Consider the following 16,485-nt stretch of genomic DNA (forward strand, 5'->3'; position numbering starts at 1 on the left):
TCTGAACAGCACGGAGAAAAATGGGTGGAATGAAAGGCTTCATAGAGAAGGTAGGACTTGAAACTGGGAGGCAAATTCAGGCTAAAAAATAGCAAGGAAGGACATGGTAATTTAAAGGATCAGGAGACTTTACAATATTACTGCTTATTCCCTCTAAAAAAGAGTTTTTGGCTGTTATACATGTATGGAAATATTTGTTGTCTTGTACAGTGCAATTAAAAGATTTTTAAAAACCCACTTAAAATAATTGATGGGCTTTTCTGTGGGTTCTTTCCCGAGGATATTTTTTGTTACAAGAACCTATGCATGTTTATACAAAAGCAAAAATAGGAAAGAGATTGTAATAGTAATAGTAATAGTAATAGTGCTGGTGGTCAGGTTCTCAAGCATGGAGGCCTGTATCTTGATGTTTATACCTAGCCTCAACCACAGGCCTGGTGGAACAGAGACTAGAATTTAACAGCAGTTTCTTTTTTCCACCCTCCAGATTTTAGCATTGCAACAGCCTTGATTATAACAAGGTTTACACAACTGACACATCAAGATGAATGGCTAAAGCTGCAGTAACCACACACATCCCCCAAGTGAGTCATGTCAAGGACACTGCTGGTGTCTTCAGCCTACCCTTTGTTGTACATATTCTTCTCTTGGAGCAGAAAGATATTATTCTCCTAGTCAGCTATTATATACAAATGGATGGATGCTACCTCTGGAGAGTTTCTTTCTTCCATGACGACACCACAAAATGAAAGTAATTCTCCGTATGGAAATGGACCACTTAATGGGTGCGTATCCTTCAGTGATACTGAGAAAAAATACTGCTCAACAAACTGTCACATCTTAGAACAGTAGATTCTTTTATCCTTTGTGATCTTTGTTTCTCTGGATATTTGTTATAGCTTTGTGAACTACATTCTTTAAACAACTGAAGAAGAAAAAAAGTTGGTTTTTATATCCCACTTCACTATCCAAAGGAGTCTCAAAGCAGCTTACAATCACCTTCCCTTCCTCTCCCCACAACAGGCACCCTGTGAGGTAGGTGGGGCTAGGAGAGCTTTAACAGACCTGCTCTGTTAGAACAGCTGTAAAAGAACTGTGACTAGCCCAAGGTCACCCAGCTGGCTGCATGTGGAGCAGCTAGAAATCAAACCCGGCTCTCCATTTTCAATGCATTTTAGAAGTAGGGTTTCTTGTTTTACACAGGAAAATCCAGCTGCAAAAGGACATTGAAAGTGCATTATCCAACATGTGTGGAATAGGCCGTAATTAGAGGCCACTCTCATAATGACTACACCAAGTATGCTCCTGGTGTAGTGAAACACAGAAATGAACTCATGCTGTCGTTGAAATATTCCACCAACCAAGGTGGGTCTAGCTAAATGTACCTCTCTTCTATATAGCAAAACGGAAATAGCTGCTTTGCAAAACAAACTGCAAAACTGTGGACTGTCTCTTGTCTTCCAAAGCTAAAAGGGTGGCAAGACAAAAACCCAGCCCCCCCTTTACAAGTTAATTTGTCTTTCATTTTCAGTATTCAGAAATATCTCAACAGCTCCAAGCTCAGAAGAAAATGTCTGGAGCTTGGTCAGGTTTTGTTAATTCAAGGCAATAAAGGAGACATGAAATCAAACAATGTAGGATGATAATCAAGTCCACAGGATCCTCTTTTATATTATTAAGTAGGAGTCATTTCATTCAAAATACTATTTTTTTGCAAACTGCTTTATCAAGTTTAGTAAGGCTGATGCTAATTAAATTCCACCACAAGATGGAAAACAGCTGCCCCTGAAAATGCCATACAGCTTTTAATGGCATTGAGTTTGGTTGTTAAAATCAAGTTTTAACTGCTGTTTGTTTATTGTACCCCGAATACATATGTTTTCTACAATAAAGATTATTTCAGCTGACTCCTAGGAACACACAAGACAAGGACAGCAAGAGGATACCTTAAAGGAATCAAAAGAACTTGGGTTCTTGGGACAGGCACAAATCAGCTCATGAGCCAAAATTCAGATCGAACTTGGGCCAGTTTGGGGCTCAGGAACTGATGTTTGGAGAAGATGTGCTCCCCAAACATTTACTAAACTTTGGCCTGCTGTCCAGGTCTTTGGTTTTTCTGCACCAGTTTAACTATTTCGGGCTCCCTCAAATAGCCCCTATAAACAGGCCAGTCAGAAAGGAAGGGGCACTTTACCCCCACATTCAACCCTCCCTTGAAATGGTGGGGAGCAAAAGAATTAAATGGCTAGCAGCCATTTAAATCTAACAGCTGAGTGCCAAGGTCCACAGCTCAGCTGTTAGGTTTAAATGGCTGCCAGCCATTTAATTCTTTGGTTTTTCTCCCCTCTGTTCTGAAGGGGAAGAGCAAAACCAGAGGGTTAAATGAAGCCTCTTCCTGGGCAATTTCCCCATTTTATTGGTTTCTCTGGCCAACAGGCAAAACTGAGGCAGTAAAATGAGGCAGTATTTGCAAAGCCTCTCAAGTTAAAAACATACAAATGATGATATAACAAACTAATAATATCATCAGTTCCATCATCAAATCAGAAGCACATTAAAGGTTCAAAAACTTTTCAGAAAAGCCCACAGCACATCAAGGCTGGGAACTACTGATCTGCTCTAACTGGCCATGGCCTATAAGGATTTCTGGGACATGTCTTTCACATTATCTGTTATTTTTATCCCACCGATGCTCCAAGAATCTCAGGATGGAATGCCTGTTTTGCCATTTTTCATTGTGCTTTTCTGCATTCTCATTTTCTTTGCTTATAAATTCTTGCTTTTCCCCCTGTTCTACATGTGTTTTGCTCCCACTAGTGGTTGATTCAATATTACATTGCTTTATGTCCTGCATAAAAACCTGCAGTTTAAATCTGAAGGATGATAAGTAAACTGGACATACACCTTTACAATATTGAATTGATCACTAGGGGGAGCAAAGTATATGCAGAACAGACTCCTCTCTGAAGCAACTCCTTCCCAAAACTTACAAATGAGGAAAATGAGAATGCAGACAAGCCCCTTGTATCCTTATGACATTTGATGTAGGTTATGATAAATATCAGTGAATGACCAAAGCCACCAAGCAATCTTTACGGCAGGATCAGGATTTGAAACCATGTTTCCCATATCCCAACGCAAGACTCTACCATCTATACCACACTAGCTCTCTATTATCTGATTATTTAACTGGACTGATTCTGGTTCTGGATGCATGTGTTCTTCTATGGAGCCTCACAACCTCTCCCAATTGCTTTACAACATGACCCAGACTCAGTAACATCCTGTTTGAATCCATAGCTCTATACACACAACATATGTGAGTACAACATAATGCACAGAACACATTATTGAGTGGGATGGCCAAATTCTCTGCCTTTGCATGATGCATCTATGTAGACAAGGTCAATGTGCATAGGTTCTGTCCTGAGATCAGGAATTTTGGAAAACAGTGTACAAATCATGAAGACATAGCATACAGTTGACATGCCATGCTGTGGCAACTATGTACAACTGGGAGTAGCAGCTAGCATGCTCAATCATGAGCAGGAAAGAAGCCAGCAGGTTCTTCCTTGACATGGATGGGGTTTCAAAGCTACATCAATTAACTTACAGCATCCTATGAATTAAGTCGCAAATAAATGTGGTTATTTCAATATATTAGCAAATGTAATGACATATCTGTCTTGTTCCATTTGGTAACCAATTGTTGAGGATCAATGGCAGATTGGCCATTAAGGTTAATGGAACTGTCCCAACCTAGAGGCCACACCCCACTGGGGCCACCCCAGCCCAAAGAGAAAAGTGGCTGCAAGCTGGAAGCATGTGGAAGTCTCAGCATAGCAAGGGTGAGCCTTCATTACCCATTCTTGCTATGGCAAAGAATGCGGCACACTTTAAAAGGATGGAATGTGCCTGTCAGGCATGGCCTGACTGCAAGGAGGATGGGATGTGCCTTTTCATCACAGTCTGACTACAGCAAGGGACAGGTTGTCCCTGCCCAGTTGCACCTTGCCTGGCAACCCAGTTTGATCAAGTACCTCCTCCTTGGGGCTGGCCAGATACGTACTCCTTCGTTCTTTGGGGAGATGACATCTATTTACAGAGACATCTATTTACATTTCTCCCCCTCAAGGCTAACAGATACTGGACCGGAAATTATCTCTAGGCCAAGCTGAATAGTCATTCATGTACAGTGCAATCGAATGTGAGAGCTGGTCCACAGGAATAGACTAAGACCATAGAAATCCAAACCCAGTAGGACTGGCCATCTTAAGGTTGCAACTTTTAGGAAGCAGCCATAAACCATGGGGACTACTCGGCACAGAACTGCATACTCCAGAAGGCAGGCATATGCATCCTTCTTCTAGGCCTCATACAGACTTATAGCATATCTTCCTGTGCCACTTAACAAGCTCCAGACAACATCTCTCATACATACCATTTCAGGCATCATGAGAGAGGAAAAAAGTCTATGTTGTTATGATAATGAGCTTGTAGCCTGGCAGGGGTCTCTTAAGGGTCTCCTCAGGCTCTGTGGAAGTAGGTCTATCCCCTCTGCTTCACACTTTTGCCCTGTCAGAAGATATGCAACCACCCCATCAGACTATTATTTGTCAAAGATAATTTCCCTTTCTTCCTTTAAGAAAGTGCAGGATGGAGACAACAGGAAATAGCAAGAACAACATATCATTCAGAGTGAAGATCTCCTTTGATCGATATGATCTCATGTTGAGAAGAATCTTTCAGTGGGTGTGGATTAGAAAAGCAAATGGAAATATAAACTGCTTCAAACACATATTTAGAATGACTCCTTGCTTACAAATGACAGCCGATAATTTCAAAGCAATCTTTTAAAAGAAAGAAAGAAAGACATCACAATATTTTTTAAATGTCTTAGAAAATCTAACTGGAAAAGTTCTGAAGCAGAATGTGTTTCCATTTTAAATCTTTTTAATGGCCAATTAGAAACTTTGTCCCAATGTTTGGCGTCTATGAAGTAAGGTAATTTTATTTTGGATGGGAGAGGGGAGTATTTTGTTTTGTAAGTTTTCCCTTACTATCCTACTTTAATCATTCTTAAAGTTTGTCTTGTAAAGATGTCTTTGCTTTTTTGCCAGGTTTTTATAGTGAATAGATGTTTTTAAAATGCCAACAGAAGTAAAACACATCTTTATTTATGAAGAAAAAGAAAACAGACACACTCCACAGAGCCATGCACAAAAAAGGGCTCCTATCTCATCAAAACACAGTGTTTCAAAACTGAATGATCTTACAGATTAAATTAGTTGTAAATAGAGTTTGAAATAACAAACTTCTTAATTTGCTTTAAGTTATATACTTCTGACCAAATATTTTCTTGAGTCAATCACAAGCAATTGGACCACAGCAGTACAAAAGAACAAAAAAGGTTCTATCGTAGTCACTTAGAATTGTATAAAAAACAACAGGAGCTCTTCGTCAAATTTTTCTACTGTATCACATTTATCATTAGGAGCAACATCTTAGTTGCATCCTTGCATGACTAAATACTGCACTATTGTTGAGCTGAAAAATTAATCTGCATTCTGGATTCTTCCAAGTGGACAAGACGCTCCAGTAAGTGAGTAATTCCTGTTGCAACATGACAATACAGTATCCAAGGATGCACAGATGCAGCTGGATTTTCTTCATCATCAACTTTAAATTCGTATGTATATATAGCATCAGTACAAAGACCCTCAGCTTTGTTCAATGCCCCCTCCCATTGTTTTAGTGACTTCCCAGAGTCATAAATATCCAAAATGTTTTCTTCCATTTTACAATTAAAGGTGGTTCTACTTTACAATGACTTCCCTCTACCCCATAGTTTGAAGGAATTTTATTGCATCCTATCTCTTTTTAGGAGTATTTAGCCTTCCCTTCTTGGGTTACCCTCCCCAAAGTCCTTTTGAAGTTCAATGGAAGAAAACTGGAAAGAAGTTCTGTGAATAAAGGTCAAATCCCAATCAGGAGGGAGCTGGGGAATCAACTCCTCCCTAATCGAGAGATGAGGCAGCATCTGAACATTCCTTCCCAGAGACAAGTGAGTTTGCCTTTCCATAATTCATGTAACACTCCTTAAATTGTACTGATTTCCCATAGGGCTAAGTGTTTAATTCTATGCTTAAAGCCATTCGTATCAATACACTCTTTTCTGTGTCACTGAAAAGTGCTGCCAACTCTCAGAGATCTTGTTTTAGGGAAGGTGTCTTTAAAGGAACAAGCTTTCCCAGCTTTCTTGTTTCTCCCTTTCAGGTTTGGCACTTTTCAGCCTATTCGCTGATTTTCAAGAGAAATGGGATGCTTGTGAAACTTTGGCATAGGCAGACAAGTGCTCTAAAACCCCAGCCAAACATTCAGACGGCTCATGGTTATCTATTGGGAAATGGAAACATGTTAAGAAAAAGAGAAGGTGCTTTGCAACTCAGTCAACTTTTGACACACATAAGAGTCCTGAGTTGTGCTTTCCAAATCAGATATGAAAGACCTGAATGGCTAATATGAAGCTTTCTGCTGACATGAAGCTGGCTGAAAATTCAAGAATGAACAACAAATATTAATTTTCTGGAAAAGTCTTATAGTGACCATTTGAAGTTCTACATAAAAGGAGAGAAGAAGAGAAGAATGTTTGGAAAAACCAAGACTTTGGCAGGAATCAATAACTTTTGCATGTGTAATAAGCACTGGAATCAGAGGAGGGAGAATGTACTAAACTCGTATTATTTGGTACAAGGGACCAAAAAGGAGCTCTTCTTTGTTCTCTTGTTCTCATAGCGATATGATCAGAGGAATCCAGGGATGAGGAGTGGAATCTAAAGCTGTTCCTTTGAAAAAACCTCAATTTAACTGCAAGAAAGGAAGAACTAATGCAAGATTATTTTTCTTCGCTTTTAAAGGCCATCAAGGACTTTATAATACTCCTTAGCTCATCCATCTTCATTTCCATAAATAAAACAGAGAACCTGCAGCTGTCACATGGACATCCAGCCAGTCTGTGACTGACTGGACAGAGATCTTTAATTGCATCATCCACATTCAGTCACATCCAGACTCTGTTTGCTGTACCTCAACAGATAGGAACATAGCTAACATATTACATCAAAGGCATCAAGTATTTTGATTAGAAGGATGAATCTGAAATTCCAAGAGTGCTTCTATTACAAGTCCTGCGTGTCTATGATCGTAACAATTTTTCACCTAACATTTTGAAGAATATTTATTTATAAAATTTATATCCTGCTTGCATTTCAGGGTTGCTAGCAATATTTTTGAAAATACAATACAATCTTTAACACTATTTCACTCCCTTATATATTTGGGAAACAGCCTCCTGGGAGCAGACTGTCCAGGACCCTGTCCGTCCAGGTCCACCCTGATTGGCCCTCCCCCTCCAGCTCCCCCCCTCCCTCATTGCCTGCGAGAAGCCTTGTGGCTGCGGCCTCCGTTATTGCCCATGAGGAGAGAGGCAGCAACAGGGCTTTGCAACTCGCAGGTATGCTCCTGCTGGGAGGGAGCAGAGGGGAGTTTGGAGCCTCCCTGCGGGCCATAAAGCCCCATTGCCACTGGTGGGAGGGGGCTTTCCACTCCCTTTAGCCCACTTTGCGGGCCAAAGGGAGCTGCAGCTACCCTCTCATGCCCTCCTGCCTGCCGCCCTTACAAAGCCCATTTTTAAAAAGGGCTTTGATACTAGTATGGCAATAAAACAGTATGAATATCATTAAAACGCTGATGTCCAATAAGGCTGCTGTGATGCCAAGTGGGGTATGTATAATTATCATTATTAACATTAGAGTAATAGTGAAACTCTAAGCAAATTGATTCACTAGTGCTTAGGATCACAGACTTAGACTCACTGGAATGATCTTCTTTTGAACTGTAATTGTTCTCCAATTGCAAACCTGCATCAACAGGTCATACATGTCATGAATCAGCCAATTACGTTTGCATAGGACTGTAATTCTAAGGAACAAACCAATGCATTTCTACACTGAAGTTTTCTTTCACTTTGGTTATCAAACTGCAAAATTTATTTTTGGAGCATCCACATGACTTCATGTTTAAGTATTCCAGTCATCCTTGGTAAGCTTCTCCCCAAATCTGGTTTTCTTTTTGGGGGATGAGTACCATGTAAGTATATTATCAGATGATCTGGAAAGGAAAGTGCACATATTTCAAAGGGCCACCTACACTGGTGATATCTTCCATTCCACAGCCACTCTTGGCTAACATTTTGCTTGTGGCACCTCTGAAGAGCTGTTTGGAAGTTTTAAAAAATAAGGAAATGTTTACACTATCCATCTGGAGTCCTGCTGTAGTGCAACAATCTTTCTAATTCCTTTGAATCCCTAACTTTCATTTTTTAAAAGTATCTACCCCTTTAAATTGTGACAAAAGTTATATTTGCAACAGAAGAGAGAGTCTTACTGGAGTTACTTCCTGTTTTTTGTTAAAAGAACTGAATAATGCCATACTATGTTCTGAATTATGGCATACAAATAGTATTACTTCTAGAATTGTTCTGTTCATCCTCATGCAATTTGAAGAATTGTTTTGATGTTTGTTGCTGCAGTTCTTTTATTTCTTTAGTAGATATTCATTACTAGTTTCTGACATTTGATGATCACAAATCTCAGATTAAACTCAGCAGCATTGGTCCTGATGCATTGTTCTGCCAGTCTGAAATTCATCATCAATACACTTTAATAGCTGTTCCCTTTACTAGAGCTTTATAAAATGTTCTTCTCATTTCCAAAGAGCACTGCTTCCCCACAACACAAATTGGCTAGTATTCCCCGATTTCTGTTTAAATAATTATTTCCTTTTCCAGTGCATTTTGAACTTAGAAATGTTAGATTTCAAAGATTAGAATTACAGCAGGTAACAAGACAACTTGGTTAGGTTTATATAATTTTTTTACATTTGCGATCATTTGGCCACATTTTGATCCTGCATAAAATAGTAGCACCATGAAGCAAAAGCACCCATAAAGGGAAACAGACATCCATCAGTGTTTGTGCCATCACAGTGCAGAACTTTAGGGAGATAATAACACCCATTAAATTTCATGCTGCTCCATTATTTAAAAGCAGTGGAAAGCACTGCAAATCCATCACTGTGCATTGTCCACAGGCACATTTTTATGACCCACCATGAACTGTTGTTTTTCTTTTTATTTACTTGTTGTTTTTTGTTTGTTTGACTTGTTGACTGCCAGATGGCTGGTGGCAGTTCACAATAATAAAACCATCCAAACAGCGAATTGTTTCCTGTAATTGTCCATCCTACTATTTGAGAAACACTATTTCCCTACTATTTGGGAAACATGGAGTGGTATCCTTATTGAACTAATGTATCTTGTAGCTCCAATAGACTGCATTTCTGCTCCAGTGTATTTCAATTCGTAATAGTCAATTATGATCCATGGTCAAGAAACAGTAACATGGGACCTACCTACATGACCTCCCTATGATCACTATGGGATTACCTTGGGGAAAAGTAGTATGCAGGACATGCCTTATGTTGGTGATTAGGTGGTATGGCACCAAATCAGAAGTGTGGCAAGCTAGATAGGAAGATAATGATCACTCTTTTGGCTATCTATTCACTATCTTTACCACCACCACCATCCCAAACTGGTAAATGCTTCCATCTCTGGTAAATTCAATGTGAATGATCAGTCAACCTGAAAATTTGAGGCAACAAATTAGAATATAAAAAAACCAAAAACTAGATTTCCTTATTTAACCATTTTGGCAGAGGAGGAGATGAAGTAATGTTTAGGAAGTTAACATTTAAAATTACTATTTTTTGTTCAGATGTGGGCTAATCACATACACGTCATTCTTCATGAAGGTGAAACACCTGTTCTATTAGATATGTGTAAAATAAACTAAATTATCTCATTCTTTACAGTGGCAGAGACAAAACTAACCAATCAACAAGGAAAAGCCTAAACATAAAAGGATTGAGAATCCAGAGATACTTCTTTATTAATTACAGATCCTGGTACGTAGCACTTCTGAACACAGAGTCTACTCTGGCAGTTTTGTTCTTTTCAAGCAGAAAGACAGCTTATACTCTACTAAACAAACATTCTTTTTGAACATTCATGGTGATTAACCTAAATGACTTCCCAACATAAATAGGACAAAGAGGGAGTAACCCATTTTTTAAAAGGAAGTGTCAGCTCTTCTACAGGAAGCTCTGGGTATGTAGGAGGGTGTCAACATATTAAGTGTGCTCACCTTGGCTGAGAGTTTGGTTCTGCTGAAGCCAAATGAAATTACTAAATCCTACCAAAGATAACCTTCATTCTTATAAATGTCACTCTTCTCAGCTGTTTGTGAATAGATACACAGATGGGAGGAAGGAGCTCTCATTAACAGAAATCATTTGTAGGATCTAACCCATTGTACCTAATCACATTAATGATACTACAAAAGTTACTGTGTAAGAAATTGTAGATTCTCTCTGGTGACACGCCAAGAACCATCCTTTTTTAAATCAAATAGTCCCCCCCCCATCTTAAATCACATTAACATGTGAAACTGTCTTATATGGAAACAGACCCTTGGTCCATCAAAATCAGTATCGTCTACTCAGACTGGCGGTGGCTCTCTAGGGCAGGGGTAGTCAAACTGCGGCCCTCCAGATGTCCATGGACCACAATTCCCAGAAGCCCCTGCCAGCATTTGCTGGCAGGGGCTTCTGGGAATTGTGGTCCATGGACATCTGGAGGGCCGCAGTTTGACTACTCCTGCTCTAGGGCTTTGGGGGTGGAAAGTATTTTACAGCCTGCTAGTTATTTTAACTAGTGATGCTGAGGACTGAACCTTCTATATGCCAAGCAGATGCTGTTCTACTGAACCATGGCCCCTGCCTTCCAGAAATGCACATTTTGCATTAACCCATTAACCCATAGCCCTGTACACATCAGCATTTTCTGGTCCAATAACAAATCCACATTCTTCTAACAATGCTTGCTTGGAAGTAAGTCCCATGAAATTCCAGTGGGACCAACTTCCGAGAAAATGTGGTTAGCATTATAGTCTCCAAGAATAATATGGAAAGACTGAGCTCTGCTAAAATTAAGACGTGTTGACTCATTTGTGGGATACACCATAGTTAGATCATTTGACTTTTTAAAGACATATAGAGAATAGGAATTTTAATCCTAAATTACATACCTATAACAAATTACCATAGATGCTTAGACAAAGACTTTCATTTTGTGTCAATAAAACATCTTAAGCAGGAATGTTTCATAATGTTATGACTTAAACTTTAAACAATGACCTTCATGTATGAAGGGGAATGCAGGTTACCTTCCCCTCATGTCATCTAAAATGCAGTGTTTTCCACCCATTTAGCTGGTAGTATCAAGGTTAAGTATAGTGTTTTTGAGTGATAATGAAGCAGGCCTAAGTGCCACACAATGAAATGGTGATTGAGCTACAATCAGATACATCCAGTGTTTTCAAAATGCTAACAGAAATAACATAAGCCCCCAATGCAGAATAGAACTGTCTACTCTGGGTTGGAAAATTCCTGGAGATTTGAGGGGTGGGCCTGCAGAAGGCATGACCCATAGAGTCTTCCATCCAAACCATCTATTTTCTCCAGAGGAATTGATCTCTGTTGTCTGGAGATCATTTGTAGTTGCCCCACCAGGACATTTGCAAGCAAACCTAATCATATGGAAAGGGAAAGATGAGGTTTCATCCTTCTCTTGTGGTTATAGTTATTGAAACCATCTCCCTCTGAGCTGATAGTCTTCAAAAGAGTTTAGATGGGATTATCTCTTTTTTCATCTAAGGACTAACACTAGAGATTGTGAGGAAGTGCAGTGGGTAATGTAAACCAGTGAAGGGAAGGGAAGAAATCTACTCACAAATCTCAATTGGACCTTATTCACAGCTTTGAAATGTCTGCAGAACCTAATTACAGATCTGCAAGAGACTAAACTGTTTTGATCCAGATCATTACTGCATGAGAACTTCTATGTACAGGAATATGCAAGAATTTTAAAAATTCAAAAAATGTCAATGTATGTCAGTTTCCTGTTTCTCTTTTATATGTTGACAGACCAATTGTGAATAGCAGATTGGACCACTGGTTTATTGGCAGACAATAAACAGATGACAGGTAGCTTAATCAAATTAGGCTGCTGCTAAAATATAATGAGATTAACACCTCAAGACTAAACTTGAAAGTAAAATAAATGCAAATGTTGTCAGGCTTTGAGTTATGAAGCAAATGAAGGATTTCCTTTAAGATATGTTATCAGGTTTGTCTTAATGAATTTAATTCCAATTTTTTTTAAAAAATCCTGAACAAGATGTATTTTGTACTCTCTGCAACAATTTTACAGGGAAACAGAAACTTCCAGCCTCTTGGTCACTTGCCCAACCACCACCACCTAGTTCTGGCCCATCAGCTGCCCCACCCTTCCTCCAATTAGGTACTTTTACTCACTGAGCCAACAGGAACATCACCACCTTCTTGTGCTCATTCTCTCCTCAAATTTGCTTAAATCTCTGGGATTGGTATTAGTAATCCTGTATTTTGAGCATGTTTCAACTAGATCATGTCCTCTCTTGAACCTCAGTATCAGCCCAAAAAGTTACAATTATTTGGAGCTAAGTCTAAACACAATGCTTTTCACCATATACCTGAACCTGATGCTCAAAAATCCCACGCACAAAGAGACCATGATGTCATTCCACAAGAACTAAGTCTAAACCTCACAAATAACCACAAAAATGATTTTGTCTGATTTTCAGAGACATGAAGGTAAAGAATCCTATTTAAAAAAAATTACAGTAATACTTTAACCAAAATGTGAACAAAGCAAGACTGTTCAATTTCTGTTCAGACAAATATTTGTTCTCTCTCATTTTCTACCTCTCTCTCTCTCTCTCTCTCTCTCTCTCTCTCTCTCACACACACACACACACACACACACACTTTCATTGCTGCTTTTTTTCAAAGATAATTCTGCACATCCATCAAACCAAAATGAGACTAAAAAGAAAAGAAAAAAAAAGAAAAGAAAAGATGTATATGCAGGAAAAAAGCCTTGTCCCTACCACCCACATGTCAAAATTGCACATTTTATATATTATAAAGATCTCAAATACACTAGAGCAGGCATGGCCAAACTGTGGCTCTCCAGACCTTTGTGAACTACAGTTCCCACGAGCCCCCTGCTAGCATGTTCTGGCTGGGGGTCATAGGAATTGTAGTCTATGGACATCTGGAGAACCACAGTTTGGTCACCCCTTTCAGATGTATCTTCAAAAGATTTCAGATGTATCTTCAAACCTTGGAGGTCCCCGAAGTTTGTAGGAAGATCTGTTTAGTGTCCATGTAGCCCCAATCTGCAGATTTAGGTAGCCTCAGACCGCAGCCTTTCACATTATGCATATTGATGTTCAATGCTCATATATACACACTCAGGTACAATGATGGGAATAAGGTTTTCCCACAACTATGTGCACTCCTGTACAGAAACCAGTCTTCAAGAGTATCCACATTCTGTCTATTTTCCAATGATTTTTATCCAATCAGCATTTCACAAGACAAGGTAAGTACTCACAGTTTTGGCTTGGCAAGCACAGGCGGTGGTGTTTTTGTGGGTGAAAGAAGGCTACTTGAATGAGGAACAGGTATATCAGTTTTGGCATTGCCATTAAACACTCCATTAACTCCATGACTGGGATGGACACCATTGGTTTTCTGGTCAGCAGTGTTGAGCTGCAGTTGAAGGGCTGCTACGCTTGGTCTCCGTTCAGTGTTGTTCATCTGATGGCTGTCTGAGTGCTTCTTTGGAGGAAGCTCAACAGCACTAATCTCGAGAGGTGGAGGTGGAGGTGGAAAATGGTGAAAGTCATCATTGTTCTGTTCCCTCACTGACAAATTTTGCATGGAGCTTTCAGAACCAGCTAAAGTGGAAAAAGAAGATATTAATCCCATCTATTAGGTTGTTCCATAACTACTAACAGATAGTTTGAATTATTTTCAAAAACAGTTAATGGAAGGTTACATCACTATTATATTTTGTTATATCTGACAACTCTGCCAAAAGGACTGTCTTTCTCAACTTCTCATGATCATTGGAGCTGATGTAACCATCTTGATGAATATTTATTCACTGCCATTGTCTATGATGTAGGTAGAAACTGTTGCCAATTGAGAACAGTAACTGATTTATGCACATTCAGTACTGGCTGAGCAACTGAACCACATGCATCAAAATTTTGTTAGCACTCACCACAGACATTCAACATCTTCATGCGTGAGAACTGCTAACTTATTCCAAATATATATTTCTGTTTCAGATTTTATCCTAGCATGAGGATTTCATTTTCACTTCTCAGTGAAATCTCCTCCTGCCCCCTTTGTATCTGCTGCCACCTAGCCTTAGGATCTCGGTGTTAAAAGCAGCCAGCCCTGCTTAACTTTCACTCAAAGTGTAATCTTTTTTTGGGGGGACCCCTAAAAATCAAGATTTCTCATTATTAAATTGCAATCATCAGTTCAAGATGGGGTGTGTGTTTGTGTGTGTAACTGGATGATTCAGTAGGTAGGCAGTTCTATCATAGGATGGATTTGGCAAACTTTTTGGTTAGGTGATACAGACAATTAAATATTGTTAAGCATACTTAAACTGTGCTTCACTGCATTAAAAAACTTCCTAAGGCTTAACAATATAAGAAGGCAGAAAGAAAGAGGAAGTAGAAGGGAGAAAGATCTATAGTAAGGGATTATTAGATGCTAATCTAATGTATACATTTTTTTCTTCCATAGCAGCACCAGCATGGTAAATTTTATGCATCACATATATATATATACTCCACATACTCCAAATGTGCCTTTGTCACCTAACCCTACAGATCTTAAGATTTTCTTTCTATGTGTTTGCTAATATATAACATAAAAGGACCCCGGTCAACTTTAGAGGAGGGGCTGTGATTCAAGTAGAACATCTGCTTTGCATGCAGAAGGTTCTTGGTTCAGTCATCTCAGGACTGGTCATGTGTAATATGAAAGACCTCTGTGTGAAACCCTGGAGAGCTGTTGCTAATCAGGGTAGACAATGTTGATCTTTGGTTTGACTTAGTTTAAGGAAACTTCGGGTATTCATTACGAAGGCTTTGGGGCTGAGACAATTCCACAGCAGCACAGCATTTTCTTAGGCAAATGGCATTTTTACAGCAGGCCGCCATATTGAAATAAAGATCAGGGCAACCATGTCTCAGTTGCAGATGCTTGACAATACTTGATTCTCAGCACTTGCCTTTAGTGAGATAAAAATGACTTCCTTTCTTATAGTCCACAGTTTAAGGCAATGTAGAAGCCTCCTCCCCATGGCAACAGTACACATTCTTTCTCCCCAGATGCAGATTAATCAGTCAACAATGGAGAACATGGAAGACTAAACAGGAGATTGAACCAGGAGGGGAAACAAGCCATTTCACTGTTTCTGCAGCTGTGTGCAAGAGCAGCCAAAAGACATCACCAGTTCTATACATGTTAAACATCACATCAGCTCTGTTGAATACCTGATAGCACAGTCAGTTTTGCACTGCTTATCACTGATCCATACTCATTTCTTGCTGTACATGTGAAGGTTCCTGCATCTTCAGGAAAGGTCTCTGCAATTACCAGAGTACATATCTCCTCTAAAAAGGAATGGGAAAGAAGCAGCAAACAGGTGAGCTGTGGGCCTGAACACAACATTCAGTTTGCAATAGAAAACAAAGCTATTTCAAAAATTACATGATGCAGGCAATATGTGTCAGCCCCAGATAATGCATTTCTCCATGTGAGAAAGATGTGTAACTCCCCATGTTGGGCATCAGACAATATGTATGCACATTGGATGTGTGACTTGTATGTATGCATTGAACACATTCATACAGCTACCTTTTCTACGGGTAACTGAGATCAAGGTGACTAATAGCATCAAATCAGTACAACATAACATACCTATAAAAGCAATGTAATTAAAATGAACAATAAAGAAAAACTTAAGAACAAAGTCCCAACAAAGAGTGCTGTTTTTCAAGACTCAGAAGAAACAATTGTTGTGAGGATTCAAAAACCAAAACATTTTGTTTTACAAGCCTTCTGAAACTGCAAGAGAGATGTAGGTCTTCTAGCTTTCTCTTGTAGGCTATTCTACAGTCATAGTATAGTCATACACCAAGAGTGGTGCAGTCATAGAAAAGGTCCACAAGTTGGCCAAAGCAGAAAGTACAGCTATGGGGAAGTGTCAGAACAACTAAAATGTATTGCTGGGATTCGTAGAGTTTCCACACAAAATCATATCAGGAGAGGTAGTCCTTCAGGTATATGGGCTTTAGGTCATGAAAGACCTTAAGAATAAGCACCAGCACCTGGCAATGAACATGGAAGCCATAAGCAACCAAAGCAAAGATGGCAAAATAGGTATAACATGAT

General features: G+C 39.3%; 1 protein-coding gene across 3 annotated transcripts in view; it reads right to left on the reverse strand.

Moving 5' to 3' along the window:
* Window positions 1–16,485, reverse strand: part of PALLD (palladin, cytoskeletal associated protein) — a 221,280-nt gene that overhangs the window by 102,005 nt on the left and 102,790 nt on the right. For all 3 annotated transcript variants that reach the window (XM_077353635.1, XM_077353636.1, XM_077353637.1), the window contains 2 exons: window positions 15,585–15,704; window positions 13,619–13,964 (listed from right to left, as the gene is read on the reverse strand). In XM_077353635.1, the coding sequence (XP_077209750.1) occupies window positions 13,619–13,964; window positions 15,585–15,704 (466 nt within the window). The remainder of the gene's footprint in view (window positions 1–13,618; window positions 13,965–15,584; window positions 15,705–16,485) is intronic.

Source organism: Paroedura picta, chromosome 10, assembly GCF_049243985.1.
Source record: "Paroedura picta isolate Pp20150507F chromosome 10, Ppicta_v3.0, whole genome shotgun sequence".
Taxonomy (NCBI): domain Eukaryota; kingdom Metazoa; phylum Chordata; class Lepidosauria; order Squamata; family Gekkonidae; genus Paroedura; species Paroedura picta.